A 17264-nucleotide genomic window follows, 5' to 3' on the forward strand; every position below is an offset into this window, starting at 1 on the left:
TAACGAAGTTGGGAACCCAGTACTAGCCACCAGATGGCGCGTCGCGGTCGGCAAGTGGTCAATTCATCATTTCTTCAAAACCATGCAGTCGAGGGAGAAATCCCTGCAAATCCAGGCCAAGAATAAACTGGACAACTATCTGTCTCTCTAGATCGGATAGCCTGCGTGAGTTGGGGGGGGGGGGGTAACATTACGTCGAGACTGAATGTGTTCGATTGAATTGACGTATGCTATAACTATACTGGTAAGACCGATTGCTTATTGAAGCCAAGATTAGTATTAGACAGATAGATGTATCTAGACTTTTGATGAACTCAAACTAATGACAATGTTTACCTAGCCAAGCTCTTGCCTTTCAACCTATAAAACTATTGACAACAGTGTACACAAGACCAGTCTCTTTCTCCCCTTCAATCGCAGCCCTGTTCACCTCAAATACCAAAGACTGCAAAGCTTTTAGGACTTCCTTCTTCTCTCGTTTGCTATTACGAGCTAGCGACTCCCAAATATCGCGCACTATTCTGAGTCAAGCCTAACAGAGAGAATGACGCCAAGATGGGTTTTGGCGTTTCCTGAAGGACGGCGAATTACAGTGCCAGTTGACTAGCCCTGCGGCCACTTCATCAAACCCCATGAAATTCAGTAGGGAGATAACAAGCAATACAGGTCTCGTATCTTTTGTAAAGGTCGGCTATTATCGGTTTGGTAGTGAATCTATGGGGCCGGTTAACAACGACTAACTATAAGAAAGCATTATCTTGACATCAACACACAAACTATTCCAAGAAACGCTAGTAAACTCTCCTACAACTTGATCGAGGAAAGCTTCGAAGAAGGGTGGGCTCGGAAGTTACTGCACATTAGCATCGAATACAAGGAGAAGGATGAGTCCTGCAACAAACCCTCCAATATCTTCAACATCAACATTACGTCAATAGAGAAAATGGCCCAGTATCTTGAGTGCTTTGACAAGTTTCTCCCCCTTTGTTACACCATGCTTATAAGCTGCCATAGCCAAAATAGGGTCAGTAGGTTGTACAATCATCAGCCTTTTACGGTCTTTTAAACTATTCACCAAACAATGCATTCAGCCTGAGACAAGTCTCACTACTAGAGTGGTGTCACAGAAATTGAAGGTGATCTGGTAAGAAAGAACAGCAAGAAATCCGGCTCTCCTCTCGTTAATGGCGTATACATCCAGATCAGGGGCGCATTTTGGCCAGCAAAGTTTCATGAGCCAGTGCTCCCTATAATGGATAGCTAAAAGTCAACAGTCTTGCAAGGGATGTACATGGTGCCACAAGCTAATCTAGAGTTGGCTCAGCATAGAGGTGTTTTGTATAAGACCGGAAACGGAGAAGGAAAGTCTCTCGACCCTGACAACAATGTCTAGGGGCTTTCTAGCTAGAATCTCGAATAGCAAAGGGGCGGAGTTCGATATAGTAGATGCTATATCCAGGAAAACAGCAAGAAATGATGTTTCATTCTCCTCTTAGGAATTGAACCGTAAAGCACTACGGAGGCACGGAATTGATGTTGTTTAGGGTTCGCAGAGTCAACCAGGTATAAGGTGATCGATCTACCGGGGTAGACTCCTTGTTCTTGTGGGGCAAAGTAAATAAATCACATATTTTTTATGCTTCACAGCTAGTTGTGAAACTGTCGGAATAATCTACTGAATTCAGTTATATCACTTTAGAAGTCACTCGTGATCCTGTACAACCGCACGTGGAACCGTGCTGGTATACAGATTGATCGTTATGGTGAAGCTTGTTTTCTATTCATTCTCTAAAGTGTTAAGTTCTTCCGTCATGGACAACTAAGCTGAAGTATTCGGGCTCGGGTTTACCCAGGGTTAACCCGACCGAAGGCAAATTCCCCACAATACCCATCCTCCATGCAGTTCATCCAACATTTCATCCAACACTGGGCATTCTTTAAAAGTCGAGATGCCCTTCTGCTGTCTTGCATGTAAAGTGAGCCAAAACAAGAGAAAAAGGATAAAGATCAGGGAAAGGAATTTGAGCCGTCGTTCATCAGTGGAAAAACTAAAACACAAGTGTGTAAAGCTAAAGACAGAAACCAGCAAAGTCAAACGCTCATGTAAGATCAGGACCACTTGGCCCCAGATTCTCTGTGATGCGTATAGAGTGTACATGTAGGATAAGGACCACTTGGCCCCAGGGGAATGAGAGGGATGACAGCACTGTGACCAAGGGAGTGGCGACCAAAGCTCATCACACAGTGGGCAAGGTTGAGAGAGCCCACGCCATGCTGAAAAAGGCATTCAGCGTGATGACAAAAGGGAACAGTAGAGTGGACTGAGCATTCAATCTCCAGATAGCAGTCAAGGCAGTCAATGACAGGAACGGCCCGGAAGGTCTTGTGCCGACGATGCTGGTGTTTGGCGCCTATCCACGGCTGACCTCTGTCAGCAACCCTTCGCCTTCCACAACAAGGAGTGCCAGGGCAATCAAGATGGCCATGGTGGAACTGGAGCGCTTCAAGAGCTACAGATAAGTCACTGAGGCTCTCACTGCTAAGAATGGTTCAGACCCAGAGACTCCAGCCATCAGCGCCCAGGTGTTGACATGGAGAGAGAATGCTGGCAACTGCGTATCAGGGTGGTGTGGACCGTTCATGGTCATGAGCACAGACGCCAGCATGGTTGTGGTCGACAATGGTAACAGGACGACAACGACAATGGCGAGGTCGTCAGTCAAGCTGTGCATCCTCGACATGGAGGTTGAGACAGCACCACAGCTGCCAAGGCGAGGCAGAGGCAAAAGCAAATGCAAAAACAGAGCCAGAGACAGAGGCAGAGGCAAAAACAAAAACAGAGACAGAGGCAGAGGCAAAAACAAAAACAGAGCCAGAGGCAGAGACAAAAGCAAAAACAGAGCCAGAGGCAGAGGCAAAGGCAAAGGCAAATGCAAAAACAGAGGCAAAGGCAAAAGCAGATGCAAAAACAGAGCCAGAGGAAGAGGCAAAAACAAAAACAGAGCTAGAGGCAGAGGCAGAGGCAAAAACAAAAACATACAGCGGCAGCATACACCGCTATCACAACAGTCACTGGTGGTGAGATCTGGATTGCGGGGATACCTGGGGAGGAAGACAATGGCACCTGGACATCCGTGCCTGAGTCGGCCCCAACAGCAGATTTCATGCATTCACGACAGACAGAAGTGAATGGCCTGCTGGAGAAAGGGCGTGTTCGAAATCGTGACGAGAGAGTCGGCACCTCCCCACACTAGACTGTTCAAGGCACGATTCTTCGATGAGGTCAAGCATGCAGGAACGGCTAATGCGATCGAGAAGTCACGGCTCGTGGTCTCTGGCCGATCAGACGCCGACAAATCGACCGTGCTGACCCAGGCACCAATGATCGTGCGCTTGTAGATCTCGTCGCATGTGGCCTTCAGGCAAGCCGCGACGTCAAATCCACACACCAGCGTGTACAGTTCTGTTGCCATCACGCTACTTGTCACCTGTTTGCACTTAGTGGACGACCAGTGCATGATGTTGATATTGCCCTTTTCTTTCCAAAGCAGTCACCTGCAGCTCAGCCTTGAGGGCGTTGCAGACATGAGTTGCCATGTCCAATGCAGTCATGTTGGAGTAGCCATAAAGGCTCGACTCCCTGGCCGTAGCGTGGTCCTGCCGCAGGTTGACCAAAAGTCTGTCACGCAGGATGCGATGTCCGTGGTAGACGGAGGAGAGAGACCGCTGTCCACTCTCTAGCCACTCATAGTTCGCAAAGACTATCTCGTGCATCAGCCTGCCATCACCCCTATTGCGGATAAACTCGTCCAAAGTGCAGTGCAGCCAGCGGTTGTCACACGCCAGCTTCATCCCCTCGTTCTCGAATCTTTGCTCCATCTGAATCATGACCGACTTCCAGTCGGTTGCAACTGTCGTGAGGACCAGTTCCGCATAGTAGTCACGCACGTTGCCCGCCGCCATCATGCAGGTTAGTGCGTCGTGCAGGTAGTGCTCCTCCAAGCCAAGCTGGTTGCATTTATTGACGAAAGACTGGAAGCGAAGCCAGGGGCTCACCGTGTCCGTCGTGCCGGAGTATTGGTCCTCCTCAGGCCAGGCCTTTTCCGGCAGACTGATGATCCTGCGCTGCTCAATCTCGTGGGCGTTGTTGCGCGACGACGGGATATGGTGTTTGAAGTCAGCGAAGTCCGTGCCACCGGTCTTCCCCTGCTCCACGCACAGGCCGAGATCCTGCTCCACGCCCAGGCCGAGCTCCTGCTCCACACCCAGGCAGAGCTCCTGCCCCGCGCCCAGGCCGAGCTCCTGCTCCACACCCAGGCAGAGCTCCTGCTCCAGCACTGCCGCCATACCTTCCATCGAGCGATCAGTCGCACTTCCTTCGACCATCGTGGCGCTCCCCTGCTGGTACTCCTCACGCGCGTCCTGCGTCCCCTTCGTTACCTTTCCTTGCTTGGGCTGTGCAACACGGACCGCTCGTTCTTGGGTAGGACGAGCACCCTGTGTCTTGTCTTCCAGGATCCACTGCCTCACAGTCCACAGATCCCGAGGGATCTTCTCCTTGGTGAGACGCTCCTGCAGTGCGCTCTGCCCTGTGTAAACCAGTGAGATGGTGTCGTACTGCTTCATCATCTCGTCAGTCCACTCATCGACGGGGTGCGAAGCCACCTCGATCGAGTTCATCATCGAACCAGTGATCCGGTGATGAGGGACGTAAACGCCATGGCGTATAAGTTCAGTGCGGAGTCGGGAATACATGCCTCCCAGGTCTCTCCATTCGTCGGCCGTCCATTCGCCGAACACGTCGAACAGCATGTCACATGCGCAGTCATCCATAACCTTGTGAGAGTCCAGGATGTCGATGATCTCTTGTATCGCCTTGATGCGCTCATCCCTCGTTAGCGATGAGCCCATCCGCGTCGTGGCCCGTCCGTCTGACATTTCGGACAGTTGACTTATAATGGCTGAGCGTGTGTCGGGGCTTCCTTGGTTGCTTTCGTCGCTCATTCTCCGGGGGATGTTGTCGGGGGGGGGGGGTTTGATGCGGGGTCGTTGTTGAAAATTTTCTTTGAAGGTTGTCTTTCTCCGGAATTCCGTAACCTTGCTGTTCAGAACTCTACCGAGAACTGATCAGTGTCGGAATAATCTACTGAATTCAGTTATATCACTTTAGAAGTCACTCGTGATCCTGTACAACCGCACGTGGAACCGTGCTGGTATACAGATTGATCGTTATGGTGAAGCTTGTTTTCTATTCATTCTCTAAAGTGTTAAGTTCTTCCGTCATGGACAACTAAGCTGAAGTATTCGGGCTCGGGTTTACCCAGGGTTAACCCGACCGAAGGCAAATTCCCCACAATACCCATCCTCCATGCAGTTCATCCAACATTTCATCCAACAGAAACGGTATATGATTTTCCCGTACCTGGTGGTGCAATGATTGATGTGTTTGATGTGTAAGGGGACAAGCACTCCAAGCTGAATTCTGCAAACGATCTGTGATCTGCCATGAGGTCCTCACAGCGATCTTGACCGGGGTATCCATATCTAGGACGGGCCTTTTCAGGAGTGTCAAGTGCCTGTTCTATCTCAATAACTCGCCTGACCTCAGGAATCATGATATTCTTGACAGTATCATCCGAAAAAGTCTGGGCATTACACCACCTACACATCAAAGCTATTTTTGCAAGGCAAGGTGCACACTAAAGGTGTCGAAAGTGACATCTTGACGATATTTTTCGAGCTTGTCGAGTTGCTGTTGCAATTCTAAGAACAGGTCAGCATTCATTTCAATACAAAAGAGCGATCTACTCTAGCCATTCGATTTAAACCGGGTTTAGGTACTGAACAAATGCTGATGGAGCATGGACATTCCCGGGCTAGTTTGCGTATCGGCGGAGGTCTTCTAATGAGACAAGCTTTGTAACCTCACTAAAAGAAAGGTCCGTAGCTACCTGAGTAACCATGTTGAAAAGACAAAGCTGCTTAGTTCGATTCTATTGCAATGGCAAAGTCAGCATAAAAATGCACAGCGTGGCGGTTTCAAGATTACTTGCAGAGATGCCAAAAGCAGGATGCTGATGGTGGTGCATAATAGGAGTAGGCAGGGGTAATAAAAGCGGGAAATGAAACAAAGCAAGGCAAAAGTAAAATTGCAAAGTCCTATTCCTGAAGACTAACCAGCCTATGAAACCAGAAAAGTTTTTTGGACTTCTGCACACTGGGTGATTGAAGCTGCAAGTATCTGGATAGAGGCTTGGAGTGGGAAGAACCACATTTTCTAATGGGCGACAAGATATTGGTGATACATTTGCTAAAGATACACGTGACCTTATGGCAGCGTTTTAACCCTGGTTAGGGTAATATTGTATCAATAACTTGTCGTGATATTTGTAGTGATAGGTGACAGTGCAGATCTCTTAGGAGAACTTTTACTATATGTTGACCATGAACACCCTCAGGGCTCCTTGCACCCTGTTTCAAAAGCACCGCCAATCTATAAAGTGACATAGTCTGGAGATCAATGCCATTCTTACTGTTTTGAACACTAGCGATACTCACGTAATAAGCCGGACCGGTGGAAGAAAATGACTAACTGCATCCCCCCCCCCATTGAAGTTTCAAAGAGCTCCAAGACCATCAGGATTAAGACTCAGGAGCCACGGATCACTTGAAAATAGTCAAATTGAGACGCATGAAAGCAACTTGATAGGTGTAGTCACCTGCTTTTTCATCAGTGGCACACTCCCGCTCGAATTGGGCTTCCATCCATGACATTAACCGTATTAAGGTCAAGCACCATGCTAATACAAACAAGTCGTCCATCTAGGCCAATGACAGTGATCTTTCTTGTCGAAGTGTCCTCTCATAGAAGCTGCTATCAGCGCACCTGAGAGACTGAGACGTCCCGATGTCATCTCTCATTAACGGGGTCCAATAGGTTTACGGGTTGCTGCGAATAGTAGTTCTTGCGGTGATTTCGCATAAGGAGAATTTCAATTTACAGATTTTCTAGGGCTGAATGTAGCTTGTGATGTCAGCTTGTGATGCCAATCGCGTGACATGGTACCGTATGCCAGAGACTTCACATCACTACGCTTCTACAAGTCGACGCCCCCCCCCTCTAGCCTCGTGATACATGGCCGTGACTAAGCGCAGTCGCAAAAGGCCTTATACTCGAGTGGTTTGTGGTAGAACAACTGGTATTCGTAGGATCCGCGAACCTATTAGGCTCTGTTGAGTAGCTACCATCATCACTGATTACGGATTTTGTTAGTTGAGTGCTGTGCACCGCATCGAGGTTAAAAGTCAATGTAAGTCCAAATATTAATTAATTATCCTATGCTATGCCATAAACACTATCCATGAATCAATATAGAAAAAAGCAGCCTATTATCCAAACACTATGTCAACTTGAGTACTGACTAACAGCAACTCCCAATTCCCATATTTCTTAGAAGATGACAATGCGGCGGTTTTCATTGTGAGCCTTGGGGATCACAACAGTCAAAATTCCGTCCTCAAGTGAGGCATGCACTTCATCCTGGCGTATAAGACGAGGGAAGCTGAAAGTGCGTGAGAACTCGCCAACGGTGCGCTCCTGGACCCAATACATAGCCTCATCAGATTCAGGCTTTCGGGTAACTTCGGTTGGAGCCTGGGCGACAGTCTTTTTGATATCAGCCACAGAGGCCTCAGGATAAGATGGGCTAGCCGAGCGGGTGCTTGACATTGATGTCACCGAGAATCGGTCATCCTCGTCGACAGTATCTTCAACAGTGGCCTTTTGTGGCTTGGGCGACCGGGGGGCAGTAGGCTCGGCATTATATGATGTCTGCTTCTCAGCTCCATCCTTAGGGGTAGAGTCAACATCCATGTCAGCCCCATCACGTTCTGTGCTTGGTGCAGACTCGACCTGTTTTAGCTCATGCTGAGCCTGAGTCTTGGCCGGAGGAGACTTTGTATAAGCCCGCTCAACACGGCCATGGACAACTAGAGTCTGAGCATCAGTGAATTCAATAGAAACGTCTTTCTTCTTTAGGCCAGCCAATTCTCCATGGAGCTCGTAAGCATCGGCTGTCTCACGGACGTCAAAGTTGGGCTTGAAAGTGGGGGGAGATCGGCGGGAAGTGCGCTGGTTGTTGGGCTCAGATGCACGCTTAGTGCAAGATGGAGCCATATAGGCAGCTAGCGGGTGTGTGGCAGGAGAGGCATTAACAGGCTTCGACTGGAATGTCGGGCCATCAAAGTCGTTGATGATGCTGAAGAAGGGGGAGAAGCCCTCGGAAGTAGCAAAGTGAGGAGCGAAGAAGGCCATTGTAGATTATTTAATGGTAAAGACGTAGAGAAGGGAAAGCTTGTAGTGCTTATGAGCAAGAAGTGGAAATGAGGATATTGATTAGAAGTGAAGCTGTTGATGCTGAGAACAAAGATGCCTTCTTGGATATCAAGAAACTTGGTGCCATCTTTATACACTTGATATTTAGTATCTAGTAACTTCTACATGTTTCTCGAGGTCTATTTGATTGCTAATTTTTTGTGCCCCAGACCCAAGCTTGGTAATACAAAAGGTATTGCCAGAAGATTCGTGATCACTCTAGTGAGTGCGACTATAACAGTTTACAATGGGTTAATCTGAGTTGGAATTAGTAGCTATGGCTTGGCGCGGAAACCCCTAGAAGATTCTATATTACGTCCTCTGAAGCCTAGATTAGCCCAGGGATTATCATATTAGCAACCCTAATACATAACCCTAGTCTAGGCCCCAAGACACCCATTACGCTTTGTTTGTCATTATCTCAACTTTAATTCTACACAGAAGCCTCACGAAAACAAAGAATAAAACTTACATAATCACAAACGCCATAACACCGTTAAGCTAACATCTATACGTCCAAATCGTGTCGTGTGTAACATGGAGTTTTCCATAGGGCAGTAAAATCTACCGCATGTTGCCAAAGTCCAGGCGTCGAGCGACCTTTGCTCCGCGGTTTGGTTCGTCGTCGCCTTCTTTACCAGCCGCACCGGGCCGTCTCTTAATATCGGCTGCTGCTGCTTGCGGAGCCTCTGCTTTTGTTGGCAGGTCCTGTTTAGGAGTGGGCCGAGGTTGGGCAAACCACCACTCATGTTGCAGCATCTCTCGTGCGCTGATTCTCTTTTTGGGATCCAGGGTCAATGTGCGCATCAACAAGTCTACGCCAGCGCCACCAACGGTTCCAAAGCGGCCCTGGAAGTACTCACGCGGCTTGACAGGATAGATTTCCGATGGGATGGCATGGTATTCTTTCTGGCGTGTGACTCCTGGCCAATTCTCTTCTGTCGGCGTGCCAAGTTCGCGGCAAATTAGCGCGAGCTGGTGGATATCAGTGTCGCCAGGGAGATATGGAGCACGAAGAATCAACTCGGCAAAGACACAACCTACACTCCATACGTCTGCACCACCGCCGTAATGCTTGACAGCAAACAAAAGTTCAGGAGGCCGGTACCAACGAGTGATAACCTGGCATGTCATGTACTGGTGAGGGTCAGCAAAGGAGCGGGCTAGACCGAAATCGGCCAGTTTGATGTCGCCGCTGGCAGATATCAACAGATTGTTTGGCTTGATATCGCGGTGTAAAACAAAATTCTCATGGCAAAACCACACAGCACGCGTAAGCATGCCCATCCAGGCTTTGATGTCGCCGGCGCCGTACCGCACGGCATTTGTGTCCCGGATAAGCATTTCCAAGTCACCCAGCGGCAGATACTCCAGCACTAGGTTCAGGTTCTGGTCTTTCGATGAGAACACAGACAGGAGCGATATGATGTTCGGGTGTTTCAGCTCCTGCAGGAACTTGATTTCTCGGACGGCATCCGGCGGCAGTCCATCAGTATATTCCTTCTGGACTTTGATTTTCTTGATAGCTACACGCTGCGTCGGATCGCTCCGCAAGTGGCCTAGGAACACCACGGCATATGTACCCTCACCTAGCCTCTTGCCCTTAATGTACTTTTTCTTTTCTACTTCGTTCATCTGTTCTGATAAATCTAGCGTTTGCGGCAGGCGTGCAGCCAGATCGGAGGAGCTCGGGGCTGTGGGGGCTGCACCGGCTAGCTTTGGCGTCGCATTTGAGGATGAAAACCGACTGGGACTACCGAGTTGCTGTTGTTTAAACGCAGAGGGGACTGGAGACATGAGAGATGGGTTCAGCGCCGATGAAGGGCGGGCTACCAGCGGCGAGCCTGTCATTGTTGGGAGCGTGTGGCGATGCTAAGAATAGAACGAGATGTGGAGTAAGACTTGGCGACTCATTATTCGCGGCCGGCGGATGGGCAAAAGAAGCCAAATGTCGGCGATTCACAAATAGGTATGATGATGATGATGATGATGAAGCACGTATGTAACCTCTCAGCCTTGTTGCTTGATTGTGGGGTTTATTCTAGGCGAGTTGTTTGTGGCGCTCGAAGCGTATATGTGGGGCATGACGCCACTTTAGACGAGCGCCACACGGGTCGTTTAACAGCTGCAGGCTACTTGTCAACCTCGACCTGCTTTTATTACCTGATGAAAACGTAAATGACAAGGAAAAAAAAACGTCACACCACCTGAACTGCAAGTACCTTTGGTCAGGCTATAGTACCAATCACACGACCACACAATCACAAAATTCGACAGTGGATGTCGCTTGTAGCCGTATAGGTTTACAAGATTACAGCAAATAAATGGGTTATCATCACGTACAGTATAGTACATAACTGAAAACTCCCTTTATCAGCATGTTGGGCCGTGACTCTCGCTCTCCCCTCCCACCCACTAAGCATTGATGGGTGAGAAGTCTGCTGCTCTTGCATATTGTGCAATGCAGTATTGTGCCTTGTTCTCGCTTTCATTTCCTATTCGAGACCATCTGAACAAGTGGTGGATATATTGTGAATCCCTGCTGAGCTGGACTCAGGGATCAGGGGCTAAGATGCAGCTCTTACAAGTCTGGGAGAGAATGGGAAAAGGCATAGTGTAGGATGTGGGCTTTGGGTGGGTGGCTTGCTCAAGAGTCGGCTTGGGAAAGTAAAGGATTGATTTTTTCATGATGAGGCTGCTGCGTGCGTGTCCATGGGATGTTGGTAATATGGGGATTTTAGCGAGACAACAAGTCGGGGGCCGTAATCTTGATTTTGCTTCAGGGTACTTATATTTGTGGGTGAGAGTTAAGGAAGAGGAGTTGTCTCTTTTCAGCTCATGGGAGCAAGGCAGCCACCTTACTAGCCCTCAGACGTGATTGGACAGGCAACTCGAACTGTGGGCAGCGAGGGCGAGGAGTGATGAGGAGCTGCGGGTGAGGATGCAGTCCCCTGCAAGCTAGACAGGCAAGTAAATATGTATGTATGTGCAATGGACAGAGTACAAGGTACGGTACTTGACACTAGTGCAGACTAGGTAGACAGAGGGGCAAGGAAAGAGGATAGGGCCGGGGTAATAGCAAAAGGCTTTTAGTCCTTTGATAGGTGGAAGCTAGAATGAGCGAAGAGCAAATTTGAATGGCAGGCGCCAGAGTTTCTTCCCAACTTCCTTATTCTTGCCCTCTCCTGCCGATTTCGTTGTGTGCTCTTCCCCTTTTGTTTAGGCTCTTTCCTTTAGTCGGTTCTCGCCTTCAAACCTGCATGCAAGCTGTTTAAGCGACTGCCGTTTTAAGCCATATGCGTTTCCATGAAGCTTTCGTGTGACACCGTAAGTTTGATCCAAAGGCGCAAATCTGGAGGACCTAGCTTAGGGCAGAAGAGGAAGTAAGAAGGGAAGAGTGATGCACACGTTGGAATGCCAGCACGTCAGTTATACGTGCAGCCCTTGGCAAGTGACAGGCGAACCCAATTCAGGTGCTGTGTGACTTGGGGATAATGCACGATAGAGACTCGACGTTTAGCATAGATTATCTGGCAACTCCGCTTTACACTGGGGGAGTGTTTGTGTGCCTGCCCACTGAAGATTTTGTCGTCTGTGGCGCGTTCCTAAGCTAGCTTGAGAGCATCGGTCTGCTGCTCTCTACTTCCTTCTGATTCCACTCCACTTCCAGAACAAGGTTTTATTGTTTCGCTGGCTCCCCTGCCTGCTCTGAAACCTGCCTGCTTCCGCAAATTACTCTTTTGGGCTTTTTCTTCTCTGATTTGTTTTTTTTTTCCAAAGTTCCGTGCAGGTTTGAGCCATGCGGAAGGAAACAACAAGTTGGCGAACCATTGGTGTGACAATTCTTCGACATGGCATCTTCAGTGAAGAATAGGAAGGAGATGAGGTCTGTGGCTAGTCAAAACACAGCCCACTAGGAGCATAAACTGGTCTGGAGACGTGTGGCTTGGAACTCTGGGAGGGGAGGGTAGAAGGCACAAGAAATGAACCACGATGTCTCTTCCAGGTACCTGGTTTAGGGCCTGTCTTCCCTGACTGCCTTATTAGAGACAATGGTTGTATCGGTGATTATTTTCGGTACCATAGGAGAACCATCTAGAGGCTTCTCTTGAGAAATTTAGGGGAGGGACAATAGGGGACGGGCACTATCGCCTCCTGCCCCCTAGTTGAGCAGGACAGAGTATATTCAATAAAACACAAATCTTAATTAGTGGTTCAAGTTGCATAACACAGCTCCTCCTCCCATACATAATCTTAAGCCTCGCAATATACTTTGCATACGCTCTAGCCAAGTGGTCTGTGATTTCACCGTTTTGCTGTAGATGGGACAAAATACAATGAGAGTATGCAATACCATTGTACGCACTAATGCAAGAGGTACAGCCGTGAGTGTGATTGGCCGGTTGGAAAAGGGAACTACGCTAGGGCTAGATTCTGGTTACCGCAAATTCTAACAAAGTCCATCCTATCTCCAGACAAGAGAAGAGAAGGCAGCTGGCTACCTTTTAGTTAGGACTTTCCTCTGGCTCCTGTTTCTCTCATGGTGATTACATCGATTGCTCCTCACTCTGACAAGCCAATGTGAAATGTCCTACAAGGTAGAGTAATAGACTTCCATGCCCTAGGAGGAATCCCTACGGGCCCAGTGAAATGAGGTCCAAGCCGTTGTGATCCTTCTCGATGTTTGTTGACTTGCGTATACACCATGGCTCCCAACTTTGCAACTAAGGATCCTAAGAGCGCACGTAGGCCTGGAAGTATGATGAAAAGGAACTTGTTCAGTCCCAGCTCCACAAAGACGTTCATAGTATGGGAAAATATAAAGAGGCAAGTGGGATTGAGGAGCCATTAGCTCTGGGGCAATTTTTTTTTTTCCCTCCCTTGCGTCAACAAAACACGTGGACTACTGGATAGGTAGGTTAGTGCTACTTCTAGTGTTGGCTTGGGCGAGGCGACAGGGTTGGGTTGAGCTCGTCGGGCAACAGGTGCTGTGGCTATATCTTGTTGTTGTAGTTGGTGTACAATGTACAGCGAATGTGCAATGTGCGCATACACGGGTGGCAGGTGACAAGTAGTTATCTGGTTTCATTCAGGTCCTTGTGATTCTCGAACAAGTAATTGCTTGAGCATGTTGGCCGGTGAGTGGTCAGGCCGGAATGTGATAAAGGAAAGTAAAATCGGTCAGGATTTTTGATGAGATGCGAAGAGGCCGAGGTCAGAGTTGCAGAGTAGGGAGGGGCCTAGGCCTTTATCTCAAATTGGCCCTTCGTCTTGGGCTCCGTCGCGTTAGGCCTCATGATCACACTGTCTAGGCTCTTGCATTTTAGGGCTGAATGATTCTTTATAGTCGGTAGTGCAATTGCCAAAGACAATCATGCTTATTCATTGGCTAATAGTTAATCTGTAGGTACTTCCTTTTCTAGGCTAGGCTCTATGAAGCGGCTCTTGCCAGCCTGGGGTGGAAGGGCGAAACTCCGTATACGCACATACGCCCATACGCACACGCCCACACACACACATACACACACACATATATATATACACGTACACACATACACACACGCGCACACACACTCACACGCACTCACGCACACTCACACACGTACATATGCATATATATACGTACATACATAGCATACATAACATACATACACGCATACACATACTCGCACATGCATATAGAACGTATAGAAGTTGCAGACATCAAGCGGCAGCTTCCAGGTGGCCACTTGCGAGCCGAGGCGGGGCGGCTGTTGTCATGTTTCCGTAGTCTAGCCTCCTACTTTATCCGCGCAATTGCCCTGAATGCAGTTTCTTCTTTTGGGTCTGCTTTGAGTTGGCATTCACATCGGGATTTTGCACCTGCCTCTTTCTGCAAGTGCCGTTGCATTTATCCTGTCTCCTATCTCCTACAACTGCCCTTTGCATCGTTTTCCGCGTTTGCTGTTGCTTCAAATTTGGGAATATCCCTTCTTATTCAGAATGGGCACCAGGCGCTCTTTTCTTTCGTAACTACTACATATATATATCGTGTCTTTCTCCTCTTTTCCGTCTCGATTTTCTCCCCTCTTTTTCTCCCTTCTTTCTTCTCTCTTCTATTCCACTCTAGCTTCGTCACATTCCCCTTCTTTCATTTCTATACTGGGACTACAGTAGGGAAAGTCGCCACCACTGAAGCTTTTGTTGGCAAGACCCCCTTGACATCTTGTCTTGCTGCGACGTCATTATCTCCAAGTTGTCTCTCGTCTCATTTCGTCTCGCCTCGTCTCTCTTCTCTTCTCTTTTTTCTTCTCTCCTCACTTCTGCTCGCCGTCTTTGCTGCTGCCTTGGGCTCGCATCAGCCGGCCTTCAATCTAAAGATGAGCAATAACAACACAAACCCACCTCTTATTGTAAACAGCAATAGTTATAGTTATACCAGAACTCAGCCTCCACCAGCCGTTAAGCCCGAGACCGGTTCTAGAGACCGGCAGTATCAACAGGCCTCATGCCAACAGCGGCCGTTGCCCCAGATTGTCTCTAGCCAAATAGAAACGAATGAATTTGCTACAGCAAGCGCCCCTCTGCCCATCGACGCCTATAGTGGCCACAAAATAGTCTACCCTGACCCACAGGGGGGCTACTCTGTCCCTCTCCAAATTCCATGCCCAGCGTACTCAGCACCATACCAAGCTGCACCGCCATACTGCGAACCCAATCAGCCACCATTACAATTGTCTTCAGCCGGGCTCCCCGCCCGCGGCCACTCCCCTCTTAACCCGAGCTCTATCCCTGGACCGTACTACAATTGTGAAATACCACCACTCTCGCCCGGTGCACCTTTTCAATACACTAGTTCTCCAGTTTCCCCCCACGGCTCCGCCCAGCACCAGTACTTCGACCGCGTTAATAGCCAAGGTCATGGACAAACAGCAGCTGGGCCTGACCTAGTATCAAGACCGCATCAGACTCAACAATATGGTCCTGCCTCTGTTCATAGCCCTGGAACTGAACAGTACATGGTCCATTCCCCTGGGCCATCAAATCAGCATCAGCACCAGTACCACACTTCACCATACTACGGAAACTGCCAGGCGTTCAGTCCAAGATCCAAAGCTAGAAGCCCGTCAGGAGATGGTTCTACCCACTCTAGCTTACGGAACAAGACTGCAGCTGCAGTCAGGGCGAGCCATCGGTCAGCACGACCACGAATGGGCCATCGAAGTGGTTCTCCCATCACGGCTACCTCCATAGGTATGTATGGCAGCATATCTAGCCAAATACAACAAGGGCGCAATTTCTAATCAACTAATTTTATATTTATATCAGACTCTCCCGATGGCGTCCGGCCAAACTTCATAATGGGACCTCCATTGAAGCCAAAGCAAAGTGGTGAGTCACCTTTTTCTTCTTCTTTTTTCCTCGTATTAAACCCGAGATAGCTAACCCAGCAGCTGCAGGCTATGCTGTGTGGATTGGCAACTTGCCCGTAAAGGCTGAACTCATGGATTTAGTGAGCCACGTATGCAACATTACCGACGGCCTTGAATCCCTTTTCCTTATATCCAAGAGTAACTGTGCTTTTGCGAATTTCAAAAATGAAACCTGCTGGAATAACGCTTTGAAAAACATCCATGACTCGGAATTCCTCAGCATCCGGCTAGTAGCCCGACAGCGGCGAACGGGTACAGATACTCCATCATCTACGACGCTAGGAGGACTTGACGTTTCAAGCGCTAGCTTTGGCTCTTCCGAAATGCCGGGGCCGACGGCGGCAGAAGAGCCTTCTCCACCTCTTTCTAAGGTTGATTTTGCTACCATAGAGACCAGTCTCCCAGAAAACCGAAAGACAGCAAAGAACCGGTTTTTTGTGTTGAAAAGCTTGACAGTCGAGGATCTTGAACTTAGCGTAAAAACCGAGGTTTGGGCTACACAATCCCACAACGAGGAAGCCTTGAAGGAAGCCTTTGAGGTATGTACGCAAAACCCGTGATGGTGCATTAAAGGGGACGTGTCGAGGAACGATCAATCACACATGTTACATAGGCTTCGTCTAACCAAGCACCTTTTCTCGCCACAGAAAGCCGAAAACGTCTACCTTATGTTCTCGGCTAACAAGTCGGGCGAATACTTTGGCTATGCCCGTATGACATCGCCACTTAACGAGGACCCACAAGCGGCAGTAACTTTTAGCTCGATAAACACACAGTCCATTAATGTCGGTGTTCCCCTGCCGTCCCCCAGGCCTAGTATAGGGAGAGTCCCCGCCGGCCAGGTAGTCAGCGACCTAATTCGCGGAACAACATTTTGGGAAATACAAGACCATGATGGCCGCGAAGAGACCAAGACTACGTCGGGGAGGTCTCCAGCATCGCATGACCAAGCCCAGGCTGATGAAGTCAAGGCTCTTGGCAAACCATTTAAGCTAAAATGGCTGTCCACTCGTAGAGTGCCGTTTCACCACACCAAAGGCATGTTAAATGCCTGGAATGGAAACCGCGATATCAAGATTGCCCGCGACGGTACTGAAATTGAGCCCTCAGCAGGGTTCAAACTCATGACACTATTCACCGAAGTTGAACAAAAAGCATCCAAGTCAGGTGAGAGTGCAGATCCAGGCTCATGTTCAGGTATCACATTTACTGGAAAAGCATCTGAGGCAATAAATTCAGTCACTGAACAATCAAAAGCCACGGCACCGCCGCTTGTTGTCTCGTCAAGCGGCTACGAGATCCAGCGAGATGCAGACGGTTCTATAGCTGAGAGCATGGCATCGTTGAGGATCTAGACCTTTTTCTCCACAAGTTATTACGAATTTATGCTGATGATTTTGAAGACACGGGGAAAGGTACAAAATCTAGCAGCTTTTTAGACTTGAAGCGGCTTTCTTTTTCTTCTATATACGCCACGG

The 17264-nt window shown here is 48.7% G+C and overlaps 4 protein-coding genes across 4 annotated transcripts; 1 reads left to right on the forward strand and 3 right to left on the reverse strand.

Moving 5' to 3' along the window:
* Positions 1-2715: 2715 nt before the first annotated feature.
* HOO65_040069 (uncharacterized protein) lies at positions 2716-5615 on the reverse strand (the record flags this gene model as incomplete). Its single annotated transcript, XM_071002566.1, has 5 exons — positions 2716-3004; positions 3054-3138; positions 3182-3488; positions 3556-5123; positions 5423-5615. The coding sequence occupies 5 exons, from the start codon at positions 5613-5615 to the stop codon at positions 2716-2718; spliced, it is 2442 nt and encodes an 813-aa protein (XP_070858912.1).
* A 1835-nt stretch (positions 5616-7450) lies between these two features.
* HOO65_040070 (hsp20-like protein) lies at positions 7451-8314 on the reverse strand (the record flags this gene model as incomplete). Its single annotated transcript, XM_071000576.1, has 1 exon — positions 7451-8314. One exon carries the CDS (start codon positions 8312-8314, stop codon positions 7451-7453), a length of 864 nt encoding a protein of 287 aa, XP_070858913.1.
* Positions 8315-8938: 624 nt separating this feature from the next.
* Positions 8939-10225, reverse strand: HOO65_040071 (Serine/threonine-protein kinase KIN28; the record flags this gene model as incomplete). Its single annotated transcript, XM_071000577.1, has 1 exon — positions 8939-10225. The coding sequence occupies one exon, from the start codon at positions 10223-10225 to the stop codon at positions 8939-8941; it is 1287 nt and encodes a 428-aa protein (XP_070858914.1).
* A 4508-nt stretch (positions 10226-14733) lies between these two features.
* On the forward strand, positions 14734-17141 carry HOO65_040072 (Zinc finger CCCH domain-containing protein 45; the record flags this gene model as incomplete). The annotated part of the gene is made up of 4 exons (XM_071002621.1): positions 14734-15607; positions 15683-15745; positions 15796-16325; positions 16434-17141. The coding sequence occupies 4 exons, from the start codon at positions 14734-14736 to the stop codon at positions 17139-17141; spliced, it is 2175 nt and encodes a 724-aa protein (XP_070858915.1).
* Positions 17142-17264: the final 123 nt, after the last annotated feature.

The sequence above is a fragment of the Ceratocystis lukuohia genome, assembly GCF_044167205.1.
Source record: "Ceratocystis lukuohia strain C4212 chromosome Unknown Supercontig4_pilon, whole genome shotgun sequence".
Taxonomy (NCBI): Eukaryota; Fungi; Ascomycota; class Sordariomycetes; order Microascales; family Ceratocystidaceae; genus Ceratocystis; species Ceratocystis lukuohia.